Source organism: Eucyclogobius newberryi, unplaced genomic scaffold (genome assembly GCF_026437365.1).
Source record: "Eucyclogobius newberryi isolate DKJ021-1_F unplaced genomic scaffold, fEucNew1.0.hap1 SCAF_13, whole genome shotgun sequence".
NCBI classification, from domain to species: Eukaryota; Metazoa; Chordata; class Actinopteri; order Gobiiformes; family Gobiidae; genus Eucyclogobius; species Eucyclogobius newberryi.
In genome coordinates, this window is record NW_027315757.1 from 26,396,900 (window position 1) to 26,414,987 (window position 18,088).

Sequence of the window (18,088 nt, forward strand, 5' to 3'; positions counted from 1 at the left end):
CTCTAGCGCCCTCTCCAAATTAGATTTAAAAAAATTCATAAAAGACTATCAATTTGTCGTAATATATGTATAAAGAGTTCATCTGAGATCAAGATAAGATAAGATAAGATATTCCTTTATTGTCCCACATGGGGAAATTTCATTCTGGTAGATCCAGAAGAACAGATCACTTATAGGAAGTTTGAAAAACACTTTCAGTAGAAGATCTCCTATAAATAAATAAAAACTCCCATAGACAAATAAATAAATAAATAAATACCATTGCATGTGATCCCGACAGTAATTGCACATGAATATGTGTCACGACAGCACATAGATTGCACATGAATTTCACAGTAATTGCACATGAATTGCACATGAATTCCAACAGCAATTGCACATATGACAGAATTGCACATCAGTATTAGGTTAGGTCAGTATTGCGCCGGGATAACGTGACGATCTCCGGGTAAGACGACTGTTCTCCGCAGTTTCATGAGTTCCTCCTTTGTGGAAACGCGGTACGGCGCCGGCCGGGGGGCGGGGCCGGAGCCGGAGCCGGGGGGCGGGGCTGGAGCCGGGGGGCGGGGCCGGAGCCGGGGGACTCAGAGCCAAGACACATCGCAACGACACGACGAAAACACTCAATCCAGCCGAATAAAGTCAAAACAAGTTAATTTAAAGCGATTTCAGTGCGTGTCCCGATCAAGCACAATTTGACAAAATTACGTGACTTTAGCTTTAGTTTTTATAGCTTTGAATGTTAAATTACTAAATGCTAGCTGCGCTCCATTCATTTAATAGCTTAGCATTAGCTCGACATTAGCTGCTAACCATGCATTCCTATGGGTGTTGTTATGCTATGCTATGCTAACGTTAGCTTTTGGCTACACATTGGTTTGACATACTGAATAGCGTAACTTGAACATTTACTAATGTAACTACGATGTATATATGTGACTCGCCACGGTAATTGTCGGACCATGTCGGCCTCGGTGAAACTGAGAAAAACAGCATTTTACTTTTTTTTTCCCAAATTTGTGATTTTCATTTTTTTGCAGAATGTGCTAGTTGAAGTTATGAATAAGCCCCTGTGTGCTTCAGATAACACTATTGGTTGTCTTAAACGTATACATTAAGCTGTTAAAAATGTGGAGTTTTCGGGTCTTTTTTCTGCTCTCCTGGGGGGCGTCACCTTTTTCTAGCCAACGTGTTGTTTACATTTTCCACCAATCAGCTGTGATCCGCATGGCTACAGCTGCGTGCTCTGCGTGCTCCGTGTTTTCCTCTCATTACTCCAGACCGTCTGCAGAGCACAGTCTTCAGAGCTTACATTTCCTGGACTGCATTCGAACGGAACTGTTTACTCAGGTACACTTTTACTTTACTACTAAATTATTGCTTTAACGCTGTGTTTTAAGGCAGTCTCGTGATCACTTTAGAATCTTACTTGTCTGCTCCGGTGGAGCTAATGCTAAGCTAACATGTTGCTTCAGTGCACTCTGCAATACGGGCTTAATGTGACTACTTGCTGTTATCACCATGTTATCGGGTTATTTTTCGGCGTGGGTTGGCCCGTGGGTTGTGTGGGTCGTGCTTTGTGTCTGTTTTATGGTGCTAAACCGGCTGTTACCCCCACAGCCCGGAGCTAAACGCAGCTATTCGGAGCTAAGTTGTAAGCTAAACTTTGCTATGTTATCGGGTTATTTTTCGGCGAGGGAAGAGAAAAAACTACAACTCCCGATACCACTTCTGGTCACGTGGCTTACGCACTGCGTCACTCGAACCAATCACGCGCTTGCCTGGCCATTATCAGCTTCCTGTGTGTCTCTCTGTGCACGGTGTTGGAAGAGACAACAGGACGGCTGAACCAGGTAAGCTTTGCGACTAAAACACCCGCTTTTAATCACTTTAATGTGCGCCGGTTTTAAACTCGAGTGTATGTTTATGTTTTGGTGTGCTGTTCTGCAAGTGTTTTGCTTTTACGAGCCGTGTTATCTCAAGTGACCTAGCTAGCATCGCTAGCCGATGGCAGATGTCCCAATATCTCCGCGTTTTGTATCTTAAATACACCGTTAACGTCACAATGTGAACTGTTATCTGTGAAGCGTGTTATTCCCACATTACTGTTAACCCTAATCCTTTTATCCCCCTTTTCAGAATTGGCAAAGACACCCTGACTGACATGACCTGTCTCTACGTGAAGTCTGCTAAGGAGCGTGGTAAGTGTAAAACATTATTTTGGTGATTTTCGTGTTTTAATGATTAGAGTATAATTAACCATAAGCAACATCTGTTTTTCAGGTGAGCCTGCAGTTTGTTCATCAAGCTTCAGATCACTGTGGAAACAGCTTCTCCAACACATCAGAAGCTGCAGGCCACGCACAGATCATCAGATTATCAAGCGAGCATACATGAAGACCAGGGTTAACACTTTGGAAGACATCGCTGAGGTTAGTTTATATTATTTGACTACTGTAATGTGTAAACATTAGCCTGGCAAAACTTCAGTGCTGCTCTCTGCTTAATATATGTTTCTTCTGTTCTCATTTTTTTACAGTGTCGCCCTTGTCATCAGGGAGTGGAAAACAGCTCTCCTGAGTCTCACCTCAATATCCCACAGCTTGTTGGAACGGCGGATGGCAAAGTGTTTGTCAAGAACTTGGACTGGCAGAAGAGTCCCTTCTTCAGACGGCTTCCAAAGATCAAGAGTTATCAGCACTTCAGGTATTTATATTGAAACTCTCACATTCTCAAAAAAAATAGTTAATGAGTGTTTTATGTGAAATAGTTAGCCATTTCTTAAATGTCCTGTTATTTGTTTACAGCTTTGATGCCAAGAGCCGAGAGTCACAGCACTGAAGAGTGCACAGACAAAGAAGAGGATGAGGATGTGATCTCTGATGTAATTGGACTCTGGTGGTGTACATATCATCTATTATCTCATATCTCATATATTCAAAGCCATGGACCCGTTGCAGTTCGTATACCTGGCCCTGGCATCTGTTTATAAGAGTTCTTCTATTGAGAGTGTTTTTTAAACTTCCTATAAGTTACTGTCCTTTCCCCCTGTATCTACTGCGTTGTAACATTTAAGGCTTCTTATCTTATCTTATCTTATCTTATCTTTTGTTGTTTGTGTTGAATCATTCAGTGCACCATTGTTGGTGCACTGAATCACCTGTGAATTATGTTTATCGACAAATGCAATGAACCCTATTCTCATTCTGATTCTTTGATTCTATTCAGGGCCTTTTGTAATCCAAGTATTTCCATTTTAATATAGTAACTTCTAATTCTGATTCAAGTCCAGTTACCATCAATAACAACACTCCTCTTGAGTCTTCAGTGACAGCTGTAGGGGAAGGTGGTGTCAGTGTGACAGGGGGGAGGGCTTATCTCAATGAGATGCAAATGAGTCCCCCTGTGACTCTGGGCTCACTCCGGTGAGAAACTTTGGAAGCCGTTTTCTCAGTGAATGGGTTTGAGAGTTGTATACATTCAAATGACCACAACTTACTTAAATATTATCAGATCTACATGAGTGAGACATCATTGGAAAGCGTTGAATTCACACTTTCAGAATCTGTGAATAACTCAAAATGTCTCCGGGTAGACATGTAACTGGATTGGCCACGGTCAGTCACATATATATATATATATATATAGTTCTGGCTCCTTATGAGCCATCAAGAGGTTATTTTGTGTTGTAAACACATTTATATGCCTTTCTGTTTTATTTGGAAGAAGTTCTAAATGTTACGTTTTATTTTTGGTGAACCGGAAGTTGCACCATTCGTCACTTCCAGTTTAGCGCTAGTCCGGACGCTAGCCCGAAGTCAAGCACTTTCTACCACGCTCTGTCCTGAGCCAGCACAGCCTCTATGTTGGTGTAAATAATACAACCCATGTCTGTGCACTAAAGCTACGTACAGACCGTTGTGGCCTAATCGCGCCCGACGCAGAATTTGAGCGCGTGTACATTTGAAAGGTTTACGCACCGGATGCGCGCTCTCGACGCCCCGAGCACTATACACAGGTGCGCGTACGGAGTGCTCGAGCTGTCTGCGCACATGCGCAGTAGAGGTGTTGTCGCATGAGCAGTGGAGTTGTTGTCTGTGTGGCCTTTCATTGTGTAAAATGGCAGATATCGAGAGGGTTGTTTTCGCGTTTTTGGTTTGTTTCTGTCTCTGTATTCCACCGTGAATACATCGTACAGCTCCTTTCTCCCACACACGGCCACAATCAGTCTTTTGTCTGCCATTGTTGACGAAGAAGGAAGAAGTGGCTCTTCTTGGGGAATTCCACGAGGAATACCGGAAAAGCGAGGGAAAAATACATACGTACGTACGTCACTGGAGCGGCAGCTCTGATTGGCTGCTGCGGCGGCTGCGGCGCATCTGCAGAGACCTGAACATATCTGAGCACGTCGCGCTAGCCGCTTTGGCCGCCTCGGTCGCTTCATAAGCGCGCTAAAAGCGTCGAGAGCGTAAGAAAACGCACCAATCGCGCCGTAAAAACTAAGAAATTGCGCCGCGGGAAACGCACTATGCGCTCGACGTGCATACATAGACTTTGAATGTAAACTGGACGCTTCGGCCGCCGCGGTGTGGAAGCCCCTTTAGAACGCACCATTTGTTTGTGGGTTAGCGTTATGAACTTCCCACCACTCTCGATGGCATCATCGAGCTGGCGTCCCGTATAGAGACGGTTGGAGAAACATCAGGGGCTCAGGGGACAACGCCAGCCCTCTCCATCACCAGCGGCACTGTCAGTGCCTTCTGACAGCCGGTCGTCAGGGGAACCCGAACCCACACAGGTTGGTCGGACCAGTCTAACCCCTGAAGAGAGGAGAAGGCGCCACGATGGGAACCTCTGCCTGTATTGTGGCCAAGCGGGACACTTTATTTCCAGGTGTCTGCTAAAAGGTCTCGCTCACCAGGGAAGAAGGGGTTCCTGGTGAGTCATACGTCTTGCTCCTTCCCCAACCCAGGATCCCTTTGCCAGGTCCGCCTGCTTCTGCCTGGAGGGTCCCAGACCCTCGCCACCCTCATTGACTCTGCTTCTGACGCCAACATTATGGATTATAATTTAGCCCTGCAGCTGGGTGTCCGTCGGATTCCTCTGCCAGCTCCTGTTCCCACCAGTGCTCTTGATGGTCGACTTCTGGGAACTGTGACTCACCTGACTACCCCCATACAGAGGATAATTTTCCGGGAACCATCATGAAACCATCCAGTTTCACGTCCTGCACTCTCCTCGTCACCGCCTCCTCCTGGGTTTTCTTTTGTTCCAATGTCACAATCCACACCTTGATTGGACTACAGGGGCGATCCTGGGGTGGAGTCCATCTTGTCACCAGGTCTGCCTCAAGCAAGCCACCGCACCACAACCTTCTGCCAGGACTAGCACTTCGATGTGCTGGGGTTCCCGGCTGAGTATCTGGACTTCAGGGAGATCTTTAGCAAGCCCAAGGCAACCTCCCTTTCCCCACATCGGCCATATGACTGCGCCATCAACCTCCAGCCCGGCGCCACACTACCTAGAGGGCGCCTGTATTCCCTGTCCATTCCTAAGAGGGCGGCGATGGAGACTTATATCAATGGTGGCCTAGCGGCAGGCATCATCCACCCTTCATCGTCTACAGCTGGAGCTGTTTTTTTCTTTGTGGAGAAGAAAGACAAGACACTCCGCCCTTGCATTGATTATCAGGGATTAAAGACATCACCATCAAAAAACGGTACCCCCTGCCTCTCATCTCCTCAGCTTTTGAACTCCTAGAGGGTGCCACCATTTTCACTAAACTTGACCTGCGCAACGCCTATCACCTGGTCCGGATCCGCGAGGGGGATGAGTGGAAGACTGCTTTCAACACCCCCACCGGTCACTATGAGTACCTGGTGATGCCTTTCGGTCTCACCAACGCCCCTGCTGTCTTCCTTGGTCAACGACGTGCTCAGGGACATTCTCAACAGGTTCGTTTTCGTTTATCTTGATGAAATACTGATCTTCTCCCGTTCCAGAGGGGAGCATATGCATCACATCCAGAAAGTCCTCCGACATCTCCTGGTAAACTCCCTATTCGTCAAGGCCGAGAAGTGTGAGTTCCACGCTCCTTCCTGGGGTACATTGTAGGGAGAAGGGGCCGTGGAGATGGAGCCAAGGTTTCTGCCGTCACCTCTTGGCCCGTCCCTGATTCCCGCAAGCAACTTCAACATTTCCTGGGCTTTGCCAACTTCTACCGGAGGTTCATCAGGGGCTACAGTTCGGTGGTGGCCCTCCTCACAGCTCTTACCACCTCCAAGGTGCTCTTTCTCTGGTCCAAGGCTCTTTTCAGGCCTTGAAGACACAATTCACCTAGGCCCCCATCCTCCAGATGCCGGACCCTGAAAGACAGTTCGTGGTCGAGGTGGATGCTTCCGACCTAGGAGTCGGGGCTCTCTTATCCCCTGCGCCTTCTATTCCCAACGTTTGACCCCGGCTGAGAGGAATTATGACATGAACCGACAACCGAGAGCGCCTCGCCGTCAAGTTGGCTTTGGAGTAGTGGCTCGAGGGGACTAAATTGCCATTTCTGGTATGGACTGACCATAAGAACCTTGAGTACCTCCAGTCCTCTAAGAGACTGAATTCCAGCCAGGCTCTTCCTGACCCGCTTCAATTTTTCCCTCTCCTATCGACCGGGGTCCCGCAACGTCAAGCCCGACGCCTCGTCCATCAGTTCTTGGGGGGAAAAGAGGGACAGGGCCGACCCTGACACTATCCTGCCATCTTCCTGTCTGGTGGCCACACTTTCCTGGGAGTTCAAGGAGAAGGTTAGGGCCGCCGCCCCAGACCAACCTGGACCCAGTGCTTGCCCGCCCAACCGTCTGTTCTACAATGGGCCCTCAGCACTCAACTTACCTGCCATCCTGGCATCCAATGGACCAAGGACATCGTACAGCGCCGTTTCTGGTGGACGTCACTGGATGAGGACATTCGGGGTTTCATCAACCCCTGCCCCACCTGCAATCGGCAAAAGCCGGCTCACCATGCCCCTACGCTGCATGATGTCTCAAAACCCCATTTCCTGGTCCGAACAGCTCCTGTGGGTAGAATACGCCCACAACACCTTGACCAGCTCCGCCACTGGTCTCTCCCCGTTTGAGTGCACCTATGGGCTCCAGCCACCGCTTTTTCCTGCACTAGAAAGGGAAGCATCCTGCCCCTCAGTCCAGGACTTAATCCGCCATTGTCGCAGAACTTGGATCTGAGCCAGGGCGGCTCTACTCCGAGCTGCTGATTGCTACACTGCAGCCGCCAATCGCCACCGCTCCAAGGCCCCGGACTACCAGCCGGGTCAGAAGGTTTAGCTCTCAACACGTAATCTTCCCCTCCGGGTGGAATCCAAGAAACTGGTTCCTCGCTTCATCGGTCCGTTTGAGATCCAGGAGATCGTCAACCTGGTGGCGGTAAGGCTCAAACTCCCTAGATCCATGCGAGTTTACCCCATATTTCATGTCTCCAAGGTTAAACCGGCTTGAGAGAGCGCCCTGATCCCTGCAGCGCTGCCTCCACCGCCTCCTCGCCTCATCGAGGGAGGTCCCTCCTACACTGTCCGTCTCCTCCTGCAGTCTTGCCGACGTGGGAGGGGATTCCAGTACCTGGTGGATTAGGAGGGTTACGGCCAGGAGGAAAGGTCCTGGGTCCCTGGGGGGGACATCCTGGACCGCACCCTCATCAGGGACTTTCATCGACGCAATCTCACCCAGAAGTCCAGAAGCAGGCCACCTGCCAGACCACGCCCTCTATCGGAATCCCCAAATGATCGTGATGATGCCGAGGATAGGGTGGGTCCCCTCTATTCTGAGGAAGACAAGGACACTCCCCCTGGGACCATGAATGTGGAGATGGACACTGGACTCTCGGATGAGTATTGAAAGATCACCGGACTTCGTAAATACTGCTAAAATCTACCTGTAAGTCATTACCAAGTTATTTTCCATCTGCCTGTGCTGCTTTTGGGTCCTCACCATACCCGTGACACCCAGGTGTCGGGGGAGAGTGGCACAGGGTCCTATCGTAATTGCACTCGCTCTCAATATTTACATAATTGACAAAAAAGTACAAAGGTAAAGGCACAGTTCAGTTGATCCTTCCCCTCTTTAGGTATTAAAGATATGATGGTGTTGTAATTAATACACATTTAATATTGTAATGCATTAATAAACCTTACATTGTTATACACACACACACACACACACACACACTGCACATTCTTGCTCTGCTTCTTCCCCAACCAACTTCTCTGTCTGAGTCAAGGGTCGCACCTCACGACCATATTAGGGAAGAAGATCAACCTTTTTATGAATATTCATTTTCTTTGTCCTGTGTGTGAGAAGCCCCAAGACGAGGAGGAGAGACGTCTGATGGGAACTTGTGAAGAACAGGACATGCGTGTTTTAATCTGTTAGTTTTATAATTGTAGGGATTAAATTATTTTATTTAGTCTTGTTATTCTCACTATATTAGAACCTAACAATGGCTTCCTTCCAACTCGGAGGGATCTGACATTTTTTTAAGGGCCCAGTTAAAAGTTGATGAAAGCAATGGGGTACGTGTGTATTTTGGAGCGCTATACCACTCTGAGGTAAACCCGTCACTCCCCAGAGAGTTTATTGTGTTTGAGTCTTTTGATTGCACTTTGAATTTCAGTAGTTGAGGCTGTGAAATCCTTTGCTCTGTCTCCAAAAAGAAATTGAAGCTTAACTTGGAATGCTGGATCAGATTATAGTCTCTCTTAATGATTTTGATGGCTCTTCAGCAATTTCAATAGTTTGTAGGGAATATAAAAAAATCAATGGATCTGATACAGCCTATAGATCATACAACATCATACAAACTGTTATTATAGCCTTTATTAAACAGGAAGAACACAAATATAATACAAAAAGACGACTACTACTACTGTGGAAAGATGGGCTGTGGAGGCCTGTGCTGAGAGTACACTCACCTGCCGCTCCGTGGCGCTGAGCTGGCAGACTACTTAAGCGCACCCTCCTTATCCGCCTCTTGTTTAGCCCACACGCTCTTCCGGGCCTTGTTTGTTGGCCGCTCCCAGGTAATGACAATCCTGCGGCTTCGATGCATCTATTTTCCAAATTCATGAATTAAATTCCTCCTGTAGTGCCGCTGCTGTGCCACAGCTTTACCCAAAGTCCATCCCGGGTTCGGTCGAATCTCACTGACAGGTAATGAACGGCCAATACTCCTCATTCATTCAATTCCAACGCTAGTTCCTAGTTACGCTGGTCAAATACACCTTTTTGCTCCCTAAAACCTGGTCCATTGCCCTGCGCCGCAGATCGTGGCGATCTGGTAACCCCAAGCACTAATTCAAACCCATTAATATTGTTCACCTTAAAACCACTGTCTGTTTGTAGCGCTGCTGTGCGGCTGGCAGCTGGCCAACGTGGCACGCGCTGGTCCACACAGTCTGGGACACAGGAGCAGCATATTGGGTAGAGTCATCCGATTGATCAGTTAAACCAGGGATTGTGCGCTGCCCTCTCAGACATCCCCGGTATGGGCAGCATGTGTGAATGCGTTTCAGTAAAGATTCTACACCTTAAATACAAAAGTGAATCCTCGAAGCTAAAATATTCTTCTCTGTGACAAGATTATTGTTAAATAAAGACTATGTAAATTGAATGGAACCTGGCCAGCCTCTTTCTTAAAAATATACTTATCTGCGTGCCTGTTTGGGAAATCTTCTCCAGGTAAACTGGAGTGGCGTTGTTGCAACAAATACAAACTGATTCATCCTCGACTCGACCACTACACTACTACTACTGCTCAGCATTATCATCACCATCTCCTTATCTTTTATTTATTGTTGTCTCTGGCTCTGAGCAGCACTTAGGGACTAAAATTGTACGTTTGTAACCTTTGCAGTATAAATAAATAGTATTGGATATGATTCCTTGCCTGGCCATGCCTTGCCCCACATTTTGTGATTTAAATGAAACGTTTCTGTTAAGCTTAATCGAATGTCATCCAACTTACCATCTGGATGAAGTTAATTTTATGCTGTGTGGTACGTCATTTATTTTGGTCTTGATCTGATGATGAGATTCCATGTCCTATGTATGTCTATTTAAGGACATATGGGACAAGCAATGTAAGTTATATGGATGGAACCACATATTTCATTACAGGAATATGAGAGTCGGGCCCCTGTAACCGAAACCCCAAACACACACACACACAAACACACACACACATGATAGTGCAGGGTGCAATACTAATCATCTAATCTTATTATGTGTGCTGTTGTGTGTGGCAACTTGACAATGCCCAGTAGGTGGGCATAACAGGCCTTACCAGTTTAAGGGCAGGGTGGAATAGGTATAGTAATAACTCAATTTAATATATTGTGTTAAGTCATCAGATTTTTTTTTTAAGATAAAAAGATAAAAATAGAAGATACTAAGTAGAAGTGTCTCTGATTGTCCTGACACCAGCTATATAAATAAAATGTGTTGTTAATATGTAAACATTTTTAGTAAACCATGTAAGAGTAAGTTTTGAAAGCAGATCTTGAAATAAATTTGCTTATACAATCACTAACAACAGGATGATGAGAGTTCATGACCAAACAGAGAAACGTGGAAGTGCTGACCGAGCACTCCCACCCTCTATAAGAGGCAGCTCTGGACTTGTGCATGAACTGGTACGTGGCCTCCTGGAACAGGTGAGTACACCGACTACAACCTAATCAGTGTTCAGTTTTGTTACTGAAGAAAAAGTACAGATGCATGTGCAAAAAATGTACTAAAAGTGGCACATAAAACATTCTACTTATGTAAAATATTTAAAGTACCCGCATTTCAAGAGCCAAAAAAGCATTAAATATGGTGATTTTGATGAAGAATTCGCTAGTCTTTGGTCAACTGCTATTCAAATAAATGTCTTATTTTTTTTTTCTAAATATTTTTGCACTCTGTAAATTTCATGTTATTTTGTTTGTTTTGCTTACAAAAAAGTATATAATTTTGTTATGTTACATTGTTAATATCTGTGAATGAGAATTTGTGAAGGCAGTAACCAAAGTTATATTTTTAGCATCTTCCCATCCTCTTCGACGGTACAGAAATTACATAGAAGCAAGGTAAATATGATATAAAATGTATAAATATATATATATATATATATATATATATATATATATATATATTTTAATGCAAATTTCTTCTTTTATTTAGTAATTTATTTAATTTGTATTAACTCTCTTCTAGCCACCCATACAGAGCAGCCATGAGTACAGATGCGGAGATGGAGCAGTATGGCCCGGCGGCTATTTACCTCCGGAAGCCAGCGAAGGAGAGGATTGAAGCCCAAAATACTCCTTTTGACGCCAAGTCAGAGTACTTTGTAGTGGATCAAGCTGAGATGTATTTGAAATGTAAAGTCGTCAAGAGAGAGGGTGGCAAAGCCACATGTGAGATCATTGGTCCTGGTGCAAAGGCAAGTTGCTTTGTGCTTTGATTATGTCTCTGATTAAGTATTCAAATTTGCCCAGCCCTATGTATTACACACATACACACACACACACACACACATTATTCTGTTCCACACCTCTTTTCTGATAGATTTGTTTATTGTGTGTGAAAGATTCTACCTCTGGAAATACAACTCGCACCAAGTTTTACCACACTGAATATTGTGTTGTAATACGGACTAAATATCTGGTTGTTGTTGTTGTTGTTTTTTAGAGTGTAACAGTCAAAGAAGAGGACACTCACCCAAGGAATCCTCCCAAGTATGATAAAATTGAGGACATGGTCATGATGACCCACCTCAACGAACCGTGTGTTTTGTATAACCTCAAAGAGCGTTATGCATCATGGATGATCTACGTGAGTTTTTATTACTTACTACTACACTGCTAACTTTGAAAAAAACATCCACTTATGAACATCACAAATATTCTCACCCTGGACATGGATTATTTGAGCCACTCCCCTCAGGCAGGAGGCGACGGTCCATCTGGACCAGAACCTGTCGCCACGAGAACAGTTTCTTTCCGTCTGCCGTTGGACTCATGAACACTTCTTAAACACTGTCACTTTAACCATAATTAAATCACTCACTGCACGGTTCACTTTCTGCACTACATATGGATATCTGTAACTGTAAATTTGTGAACATATTGAGCCTATTTTTTATCGGATAGCTTATTGTTATTCTTATCCCATAGTAGTTTCAAATAGTTTCTGTTTTGTCTTATTCATTGTTTTATGTTGCACCAAATCACCAAGACAAGTTCCTATGTTTGTGAATTTTGTTCATAGACAATGGCAATAAACCCTTTCTGATTCTGATTCTGTTATGTTCCAGACCTACTCTGGGTTGTTCTGCGTCGTGGTGAACCCCTACAAGTGGCTTCCTGTATACGATAGTGTCTGTGTAGGAGCCTACAGAGGCAAGAAGAGGATTGAGGCCCCACCCCACATCTTCTCAATCTCTGACAATGCCTATCAGTTCATGCACACAGGTAAGATTAAAAATAAGATCATAAAATAAAAATGCATAAGCATTTTTAATACTGTTTTTTGTTTATAATTTTAGATCGTGAGAACCAGTCTATTCTGATTACGTAAGTGTTGCAGTAGCTTTTAACCTGTTGTATACCTTCATGTTATAACACCACCTGAGACTTTAAAATCTCTTCCAAAACCAGCGGAGAATCCGGTGCTGGAAAGACTGTCAACACCAAACGTGTCATCCAATACTTTGCAACAATTGCAGCTATTGGAGCTAAAAAGCCTGAAGCTTCATCCAACAAATTGGGGGTGAAATAAAACAATTCAAATAAAGCATTTTCCATTACCAATATAAGTGCAAAATAAATCATGTGAATATGGTAAAACAGGGATCACTGGAGGACCAAATTGTTGCTGCCAACCCTCTGCTGGAGTCTTACGGCAATGCCAAGACTGTGAGGAATGACAACTCCTCTCGCTTTGTGAGTATCAACTTAGAATATGATGATTTTTTTTTGTTTTGTTTTTAAACATCACTAAAAAGATAGACAATCATTTAAATACTCCCCATTTCAGGGTAAATTCATCAGGATCCATTTTGGTAACAGTGGAAAACTTGCTTCAGCAGATATTGAAACATGTAAGTATGATATCACATTTAGAATAGCAAATGTTCTTGGAAGCAATGGTTTCTAAAAGGTATAAATCGTTTTTTCCAAATATTTCGATTCTGAATCTGTCCTTCACAATGTTTATTCCTTGGGCAATATGGCTCCTCAATATTCAATATTTTAATACAAAGACAAATGTAAACAAAATGTAAACTATTACATTTCCCTGTAGATCTGCTGGAGAAGTCCCGTGTGACCTTCCAGCTGTCTGCTGAGAGGAGCTACCACATCTTCTACCAGCTCATGACCGGCCACCAGCCTCAGCTGCTGGGTATGTTATGTTAAGGAGAGACAATGCAGGAAAACTCATTCATTCATTCATTTTCTACCGCTTGTTCCCTTGTGGGGTCGCGGGTGACTGGAGCCTATCCCAGTGACTTTGGGCCTTAGGCGGGGTGCACTCTGGACAGTGGCCAACTCGTTGCAGGAAAACTATAATTTAAAATGTTTCAGTTTTGGGGCACTTTACTCTCTTAACATATAAGCTTTATAAAGACAGTGTTCTAAATGGCTAAAGTTATTTTCACTGTATTAACTTCCATCAATAGGTTTATATGGGAATTTGTCATTTCAAAGGTTTGTCTAAAGAAACATTTAAAGTAGCACCGCCATTTTTTTAATGTATGTACCAGTATTTTAAGATTTGTTGATATTCCTAGCCTGTAATTTCTGTAATTTTAGCAATAAGTAAATTATGATTAATTAATTCTCCAAACTAAATGATTAAGGCATTTTTTATATAAAAATGCTTTTTTTTTTAATGAAAACATTAAATTTATTACTTATTACTTATATATAAGTCAGTAATGTACAAAAAAAATGCATGTCAATTTTTCACCTATTCACCTGCCATGTCTCCCTTAAAATATGATGAGAAAATCCTAAATAATGTACGAAATGTAACAAACTCTATTCTTACAAATTTCAGAGGCTCTCCTGATCACCACTAACCCTTATGATTACCCAATGATCAGCCAGGGTGAAATCACGGTCAAGAGTATCGATGATGTGGAGGAGTTCATTGCAACTGATGTAAATGAAATAACATTGCCTATATATATGTGTGTATATATATATATATGTATATATATATATATATATATATATATATATATAATGTTGACGTATCCTCTTACAGTTGGCTATTGACATCCTGGGCTTCAATGCTGATGAGAAGTTTAACATCTACAAGCTGACTGGTGCTGTGATGCATCATGGTGGCATGAAATTCAAGCAGAAGCAGCGCGAGGAGCAGGCCGAGCCTGACGGCACTGAGGGTAAATTACTCAAATTGGATTAACGTCTGTTTTTGGGAAGCCTAATAAAATGGTGTTCTTTTAGAGGCTGATAAAATTTCCTACCTCTTGGGTCTGAACTCGGCTGACATGCTGAAAGCTCTTTGCTACCCAAGAGTCAAAGTCGGAAATGAGATGGTGACTAAAGGTCAAACCGTCCCACAGGTAATGGGTTGAGATATGACCCAAATATTACACAATTATGTTGCATTACAATGTGATGACATCAAAATCTCTGATGGAAATCTCTGTTGATTGAGACCATTGTATGTTTGAAACAGGTTTCACAAACTCATTGTCTGTCTAACAGACAATTAACCCTAACCCCAACTATCTAAAAAAAAAAAAAGAATTTAAACCCCCAATTCATTTTGGTCCCCTTCATTTGTTTGTACTTACAGTGATTGTATTTTGATTGTAGATCAAACTATCTGCATTTTAACACTCTTTCTTCACATTTTCTATTGTAAAAAGGAGAGTCTACAGAGCCGCGGCGCGGCCGAAACTGCTAGGCTATTTTGTGCCGCGGCTCCTGAAACTGATGTGCTATTTGACAGCGCCGGGTTAGGGTCAGGGTTAGGGTCAGGGTCAGGGTTAGGGTCAGGGTCAGGGTCAGGGTTAGGGTTAGGGTTAGGGTTAAGGCTCTGTAGCCACGGCCATTGTAAAATGCCTCCCACCTTAATCTTAAACTGAGACACTATCATATGGAATGACATCATATGCGCACAGCCTTCTTTGGTATTAATATGGTTTTCTCTTAATCTAAAGGTCAACAATTCTGTCAGTGCTCTGTGCAAGTCTATCTATGAGAAAATGTTCTTGTGGATGGTCATTCGTATCAATGAGATGTTGGACACCAAGCAGGCACGATCCTATTACATTGGAGTGTTGGATATTGCTGGATTTGAAATCTTTGACGTAGGTTAAAAAAATAATATGCAACAAAATAATTGTGACTAACATCTGACTTGAAGATGTGATCTTCCATTTGTAGTACAACAGTTTGGAGCAGCTCTGCATCAACTTCACCAATGAGAAACTGCAACAGTTTTTCAACCATACCATGTTTGTCCTGGAGCAAGATGAGTACAAGAAAGAGGGCATTGTATGGGAGTTTATTGACTTTGGTATGGACTTGGCTGCCTGCATTGAGCTTATTGAGAAGGTAAACTTAGTGAATAAATAAATAACAACTGTAAATGTTTTAGCTAACATACATAAATCTTTCACAGCCAATGGGCATCTTCTCCATCCTTGAAGAGGAGTGCATGTTCCCCAAGGCCTCTGATACATCCTTTAAGAACAAGCTGTATGACCAACATCTGGGCAAGAACAAAGCCTTTGAGAAACCAAAGCCAGGCAAAGGAAAGGCAGAAGCTCACTTTGCTCTGGTCCACTACGCTGGTACTGTAGACTACAATGTCACTGGCTGGCTGGACAAGAACAAGGACCCACTGAACGACTCAGTTATTCAGCTCTACCAGAAGTCTGGAAACAAACTGCTGTGCTTCCTGTATGCAGTCAGTGCGAGTGAAGGTAAAATGTGTTTAAAATTTAAACAAAATAATTAGTTAATAATTAATCTGAACATGAAATAACATGTTTAATTACAAAAATGAAATAATCATTATTTATTTTAAAGCGGAGGCAGCTGCTGGTGCTGGCAAGAAGGGCAAAAAACAAAAGGGTGGTTCCTTCCAGACTGTATCTGCCCTTTTCAGAGTAAGTTTTGCTTTTTGTATGTAATTGTATATATGGTGCAATTATTTCATGTCTTATTATCTACAGGAAAATTTGGGCAAGCTGATGACCAACTTGAGGAGCACTCATCCTCACTTTGTGCGTTGCTTGATTCCCAATGAAACTAAGACCCCAGGTAAGCATATGCAGCTTTTTCTCATATGAATGAAATATATTTTCAAAATATAACACATTCATCCTCAGGTCTCATGGAGAACTTCCTGGTCATCCACCAGCTGAGGTGTAATGGTGTGCTGGAGGGCATCAGAATCTGCAGAAAGGGATTCCCCAGCAGAATCCTCTACGGTGACTTCAAGCAGAGGTTACCTTCATGCTTTTATATAACAAAGGGTTAAAAGTAAAAAGCAAAAGTAATAAACCAAAGAATAATTCCCACAGATACAAAGTATTAAATGCCAGTGTCATCCCTGAGGGACAGTTCATGGACAACAAAAAAGCTTCAGAGAAGCTGCTTGGCTCCATTGATGTGGACCACACCCAGTACATGTTTGGACACACTAAGGTACTGGTTCATTTAAAATCAGTTTGATTATATTAATTTAGGTAACTCAAGGTGTTATTGTAAAACATTGAAATGGCTCTGTGTTTCATTTTAAAACAGGTGTTCTTCAAAGCTGGTCTGCTGGGGCAGCTTGAGGAGATGAGAGATGAAAAACTGGCTGCTCTGGTGACCATGACCCAGGCTCTTGCTAGAGGATTTCTTATGAGGAAGGAATATGTCAAGATGACAGCGAGAAGGTGCAGATATTTATGAAGAAAAACTTGACATTTTGATGAAAATATTAAAAAATGAATATTTCCATTTGTAGAGAAGCAATCTACGGCATCCAGTACAACGTCCGCTCCTTCATGAATGTGAAAAACTGGCCATGGATGAATCTTTATTTCAAGATCAAGCCTCTTTTGAAGAGCGCTGAGACTGAGAAAGAGCTTCAGTCAATGAAAGAAAACTATGAGAAGATGAAGACTGATCTGGCAACTGCTCTAGCCAAGAAAAAAGAGCTGGAGGAGAAAATGGTTTCTATGTTGCAGGAGAAGAATGACCTTCAGCTACAAATGGCAGCTGTACGTAACAATTGAAAATTAATATATTTAGAAAAAGTTAAATTTGACTTAAATATTTGTTTTTTGTATGTAAAATAGGAAGCGGACGGCCTCTCTGATGCAGAGGAGAGGTGTGAAGGACTCATCAAAAGCAAAATCCAACTTGAGGCAAAGCTCAAAGAGACAACTGAGAGACTGGAGGACGAGGAGGAAATCAATGCTGAGCTGACTGCAAAGAAGAGGAAGCTGGAGGATGAATGTTCTGAGCTGAAGAAAGACATTGACGACTTAGAGCTCACCTTGGCTAAAGTGGAGAAAGAGAAACATGCCACTGAAAACAAGGTTGAAAATTAAGCAATTCTATAATGCTGAGATTCAAATGTGACAATACAAAATAACACTTCATTACAAACAGGTGAAAAACTTGACAGAGGAGATGGCGTCTCAAGATGAGTCCATTGCCAAGCTGTCCAAAGAAAAGAAAGCCCTCCAAGAGGCCCACCAGCAAACTCTGGATGACCTTCAGGCAGAGGAAGACAAAGTCAACACTCTGACCAAGGCCAAGACCAAGCTGGAACAGCAAGTTGATGATGTGAGAAATTATTGTTGCGTTGTTCATCAAGAAGTAGAATTTCATTACTTACATATTGTTATTTGTTAGCTTGAAGGGTCTCTGGAACAAGAGAAGAAGCTTCGCATGGACCTGGAGAGAGCAAAGAGGAAGCTGGAAGGAGACCTGAAAATGGCCCAGGAATCCGTCATGGACCTCGAGAACGACAAGCAACAATCTGATGAGAAGATCAAAAAGTACAAT

General features: G+C 43.3%; 2 protein-coding genes across 2 annotated transcripts in view; both read left to right on the top strand.

Moving 5' to 3' along the window:
• Window positions 1–18,088, top strand: part of LOC140358336 (myosin heavy chain, fast skeletal muscle-like) — a 63,653-nt gene that overhangs the window by 39,370 nt on the left and 6,195 nt on the right. The window contains exons 4-17 of the mRNA XM_072443106.1: window positions 14,313–14,451; window positions 14,516–14,634; window positions 15,238–15,387; window positions 15,464–15,634; window positions 15,702–16,005; window positions 16,112–16,191; window positions 16,258–16,345; window positions 16,414–16,531; window positions 16,609–16,732; window positions 16,832–16,968; window positions 17,040–17,295; window positions 17,374–17,616; window positions 17,690–17,866; window positions 17,936–18,081. Of these exons, the coding sequence (XP_072299207.1) occupies window positions 14,313–14,451; window positions 14,516–14,634; window positions 15,238–15,387; window positions 15,464–15,634; window positions 15,702–16,005; window positions 16,112–16,191; window positions 16,258–16,345; window positions 16,414–16,531; window positions 16,609–16,732; window positions 16,832–16,968; window positions 17,040–17,295; window positions 17,374–17,616; window positions 17,690–17,866; window positions 17,936–18,081 (2,252 nt within the window). The remainder of the gene's footprint in view (window positions 1–14,312; window positions 14,452–14,515; window positions 14,635–15,237; window positions 15,388–15,463; window positions 15,635–15,701; window positions 16,006–16,111; window positions 16,192–16,257; window positions 16,346–16,413; window positions 16,532–16,608; window positions 16,733–16,831; window positions 16,969–17,039; window positions 17,296–17,373; window positions 17,617–17,689; window positions 17,867–17,935; window positions 18,082–18,088) is intronic.
• The window catches only part of LOC140358333 (myosin heavy chain, fast skeletal muscle-like), a 113,154-nt gene continuing 106,325 nt past the window's right edge, over window positions 11,260–18,088 (top strand). The window contains exons 1-8 of the mRNA XM_072443103.1: window positions 11,260–11,484; window positions 11,733–11,876; window positions 12,358–12,514; window positions 12,589–12,616; window positions 12,701–12,812; window positions 12,893–12,985; window positions 13,080–13,143; window positions 13,347–13,445. Coding sequence (XP_072299204.1) covers window positions 11,275–11,484; window positions 11,733–11,876; window positions 12,358–12,514; window positions 12,589–12,616; window positions 12,701–12,812; window positions 12,893–12,985; window positions 13,080–13,143; window positions 13,347–13,445 — 907 coding nt within the window. The 5' untranslated portion in view covers window positions 11,260–11,274. The remainder of the gene's footprint in view (window positions 11,485–11,732; window positions 11,877–12,357; window positions 12,515–12,588; window positions 12,617–12,700; window positions 12,813–12,892; window positions 12,986–13,079; window positions 13,144–13,346; window positions 13,446–18,088) is intronic.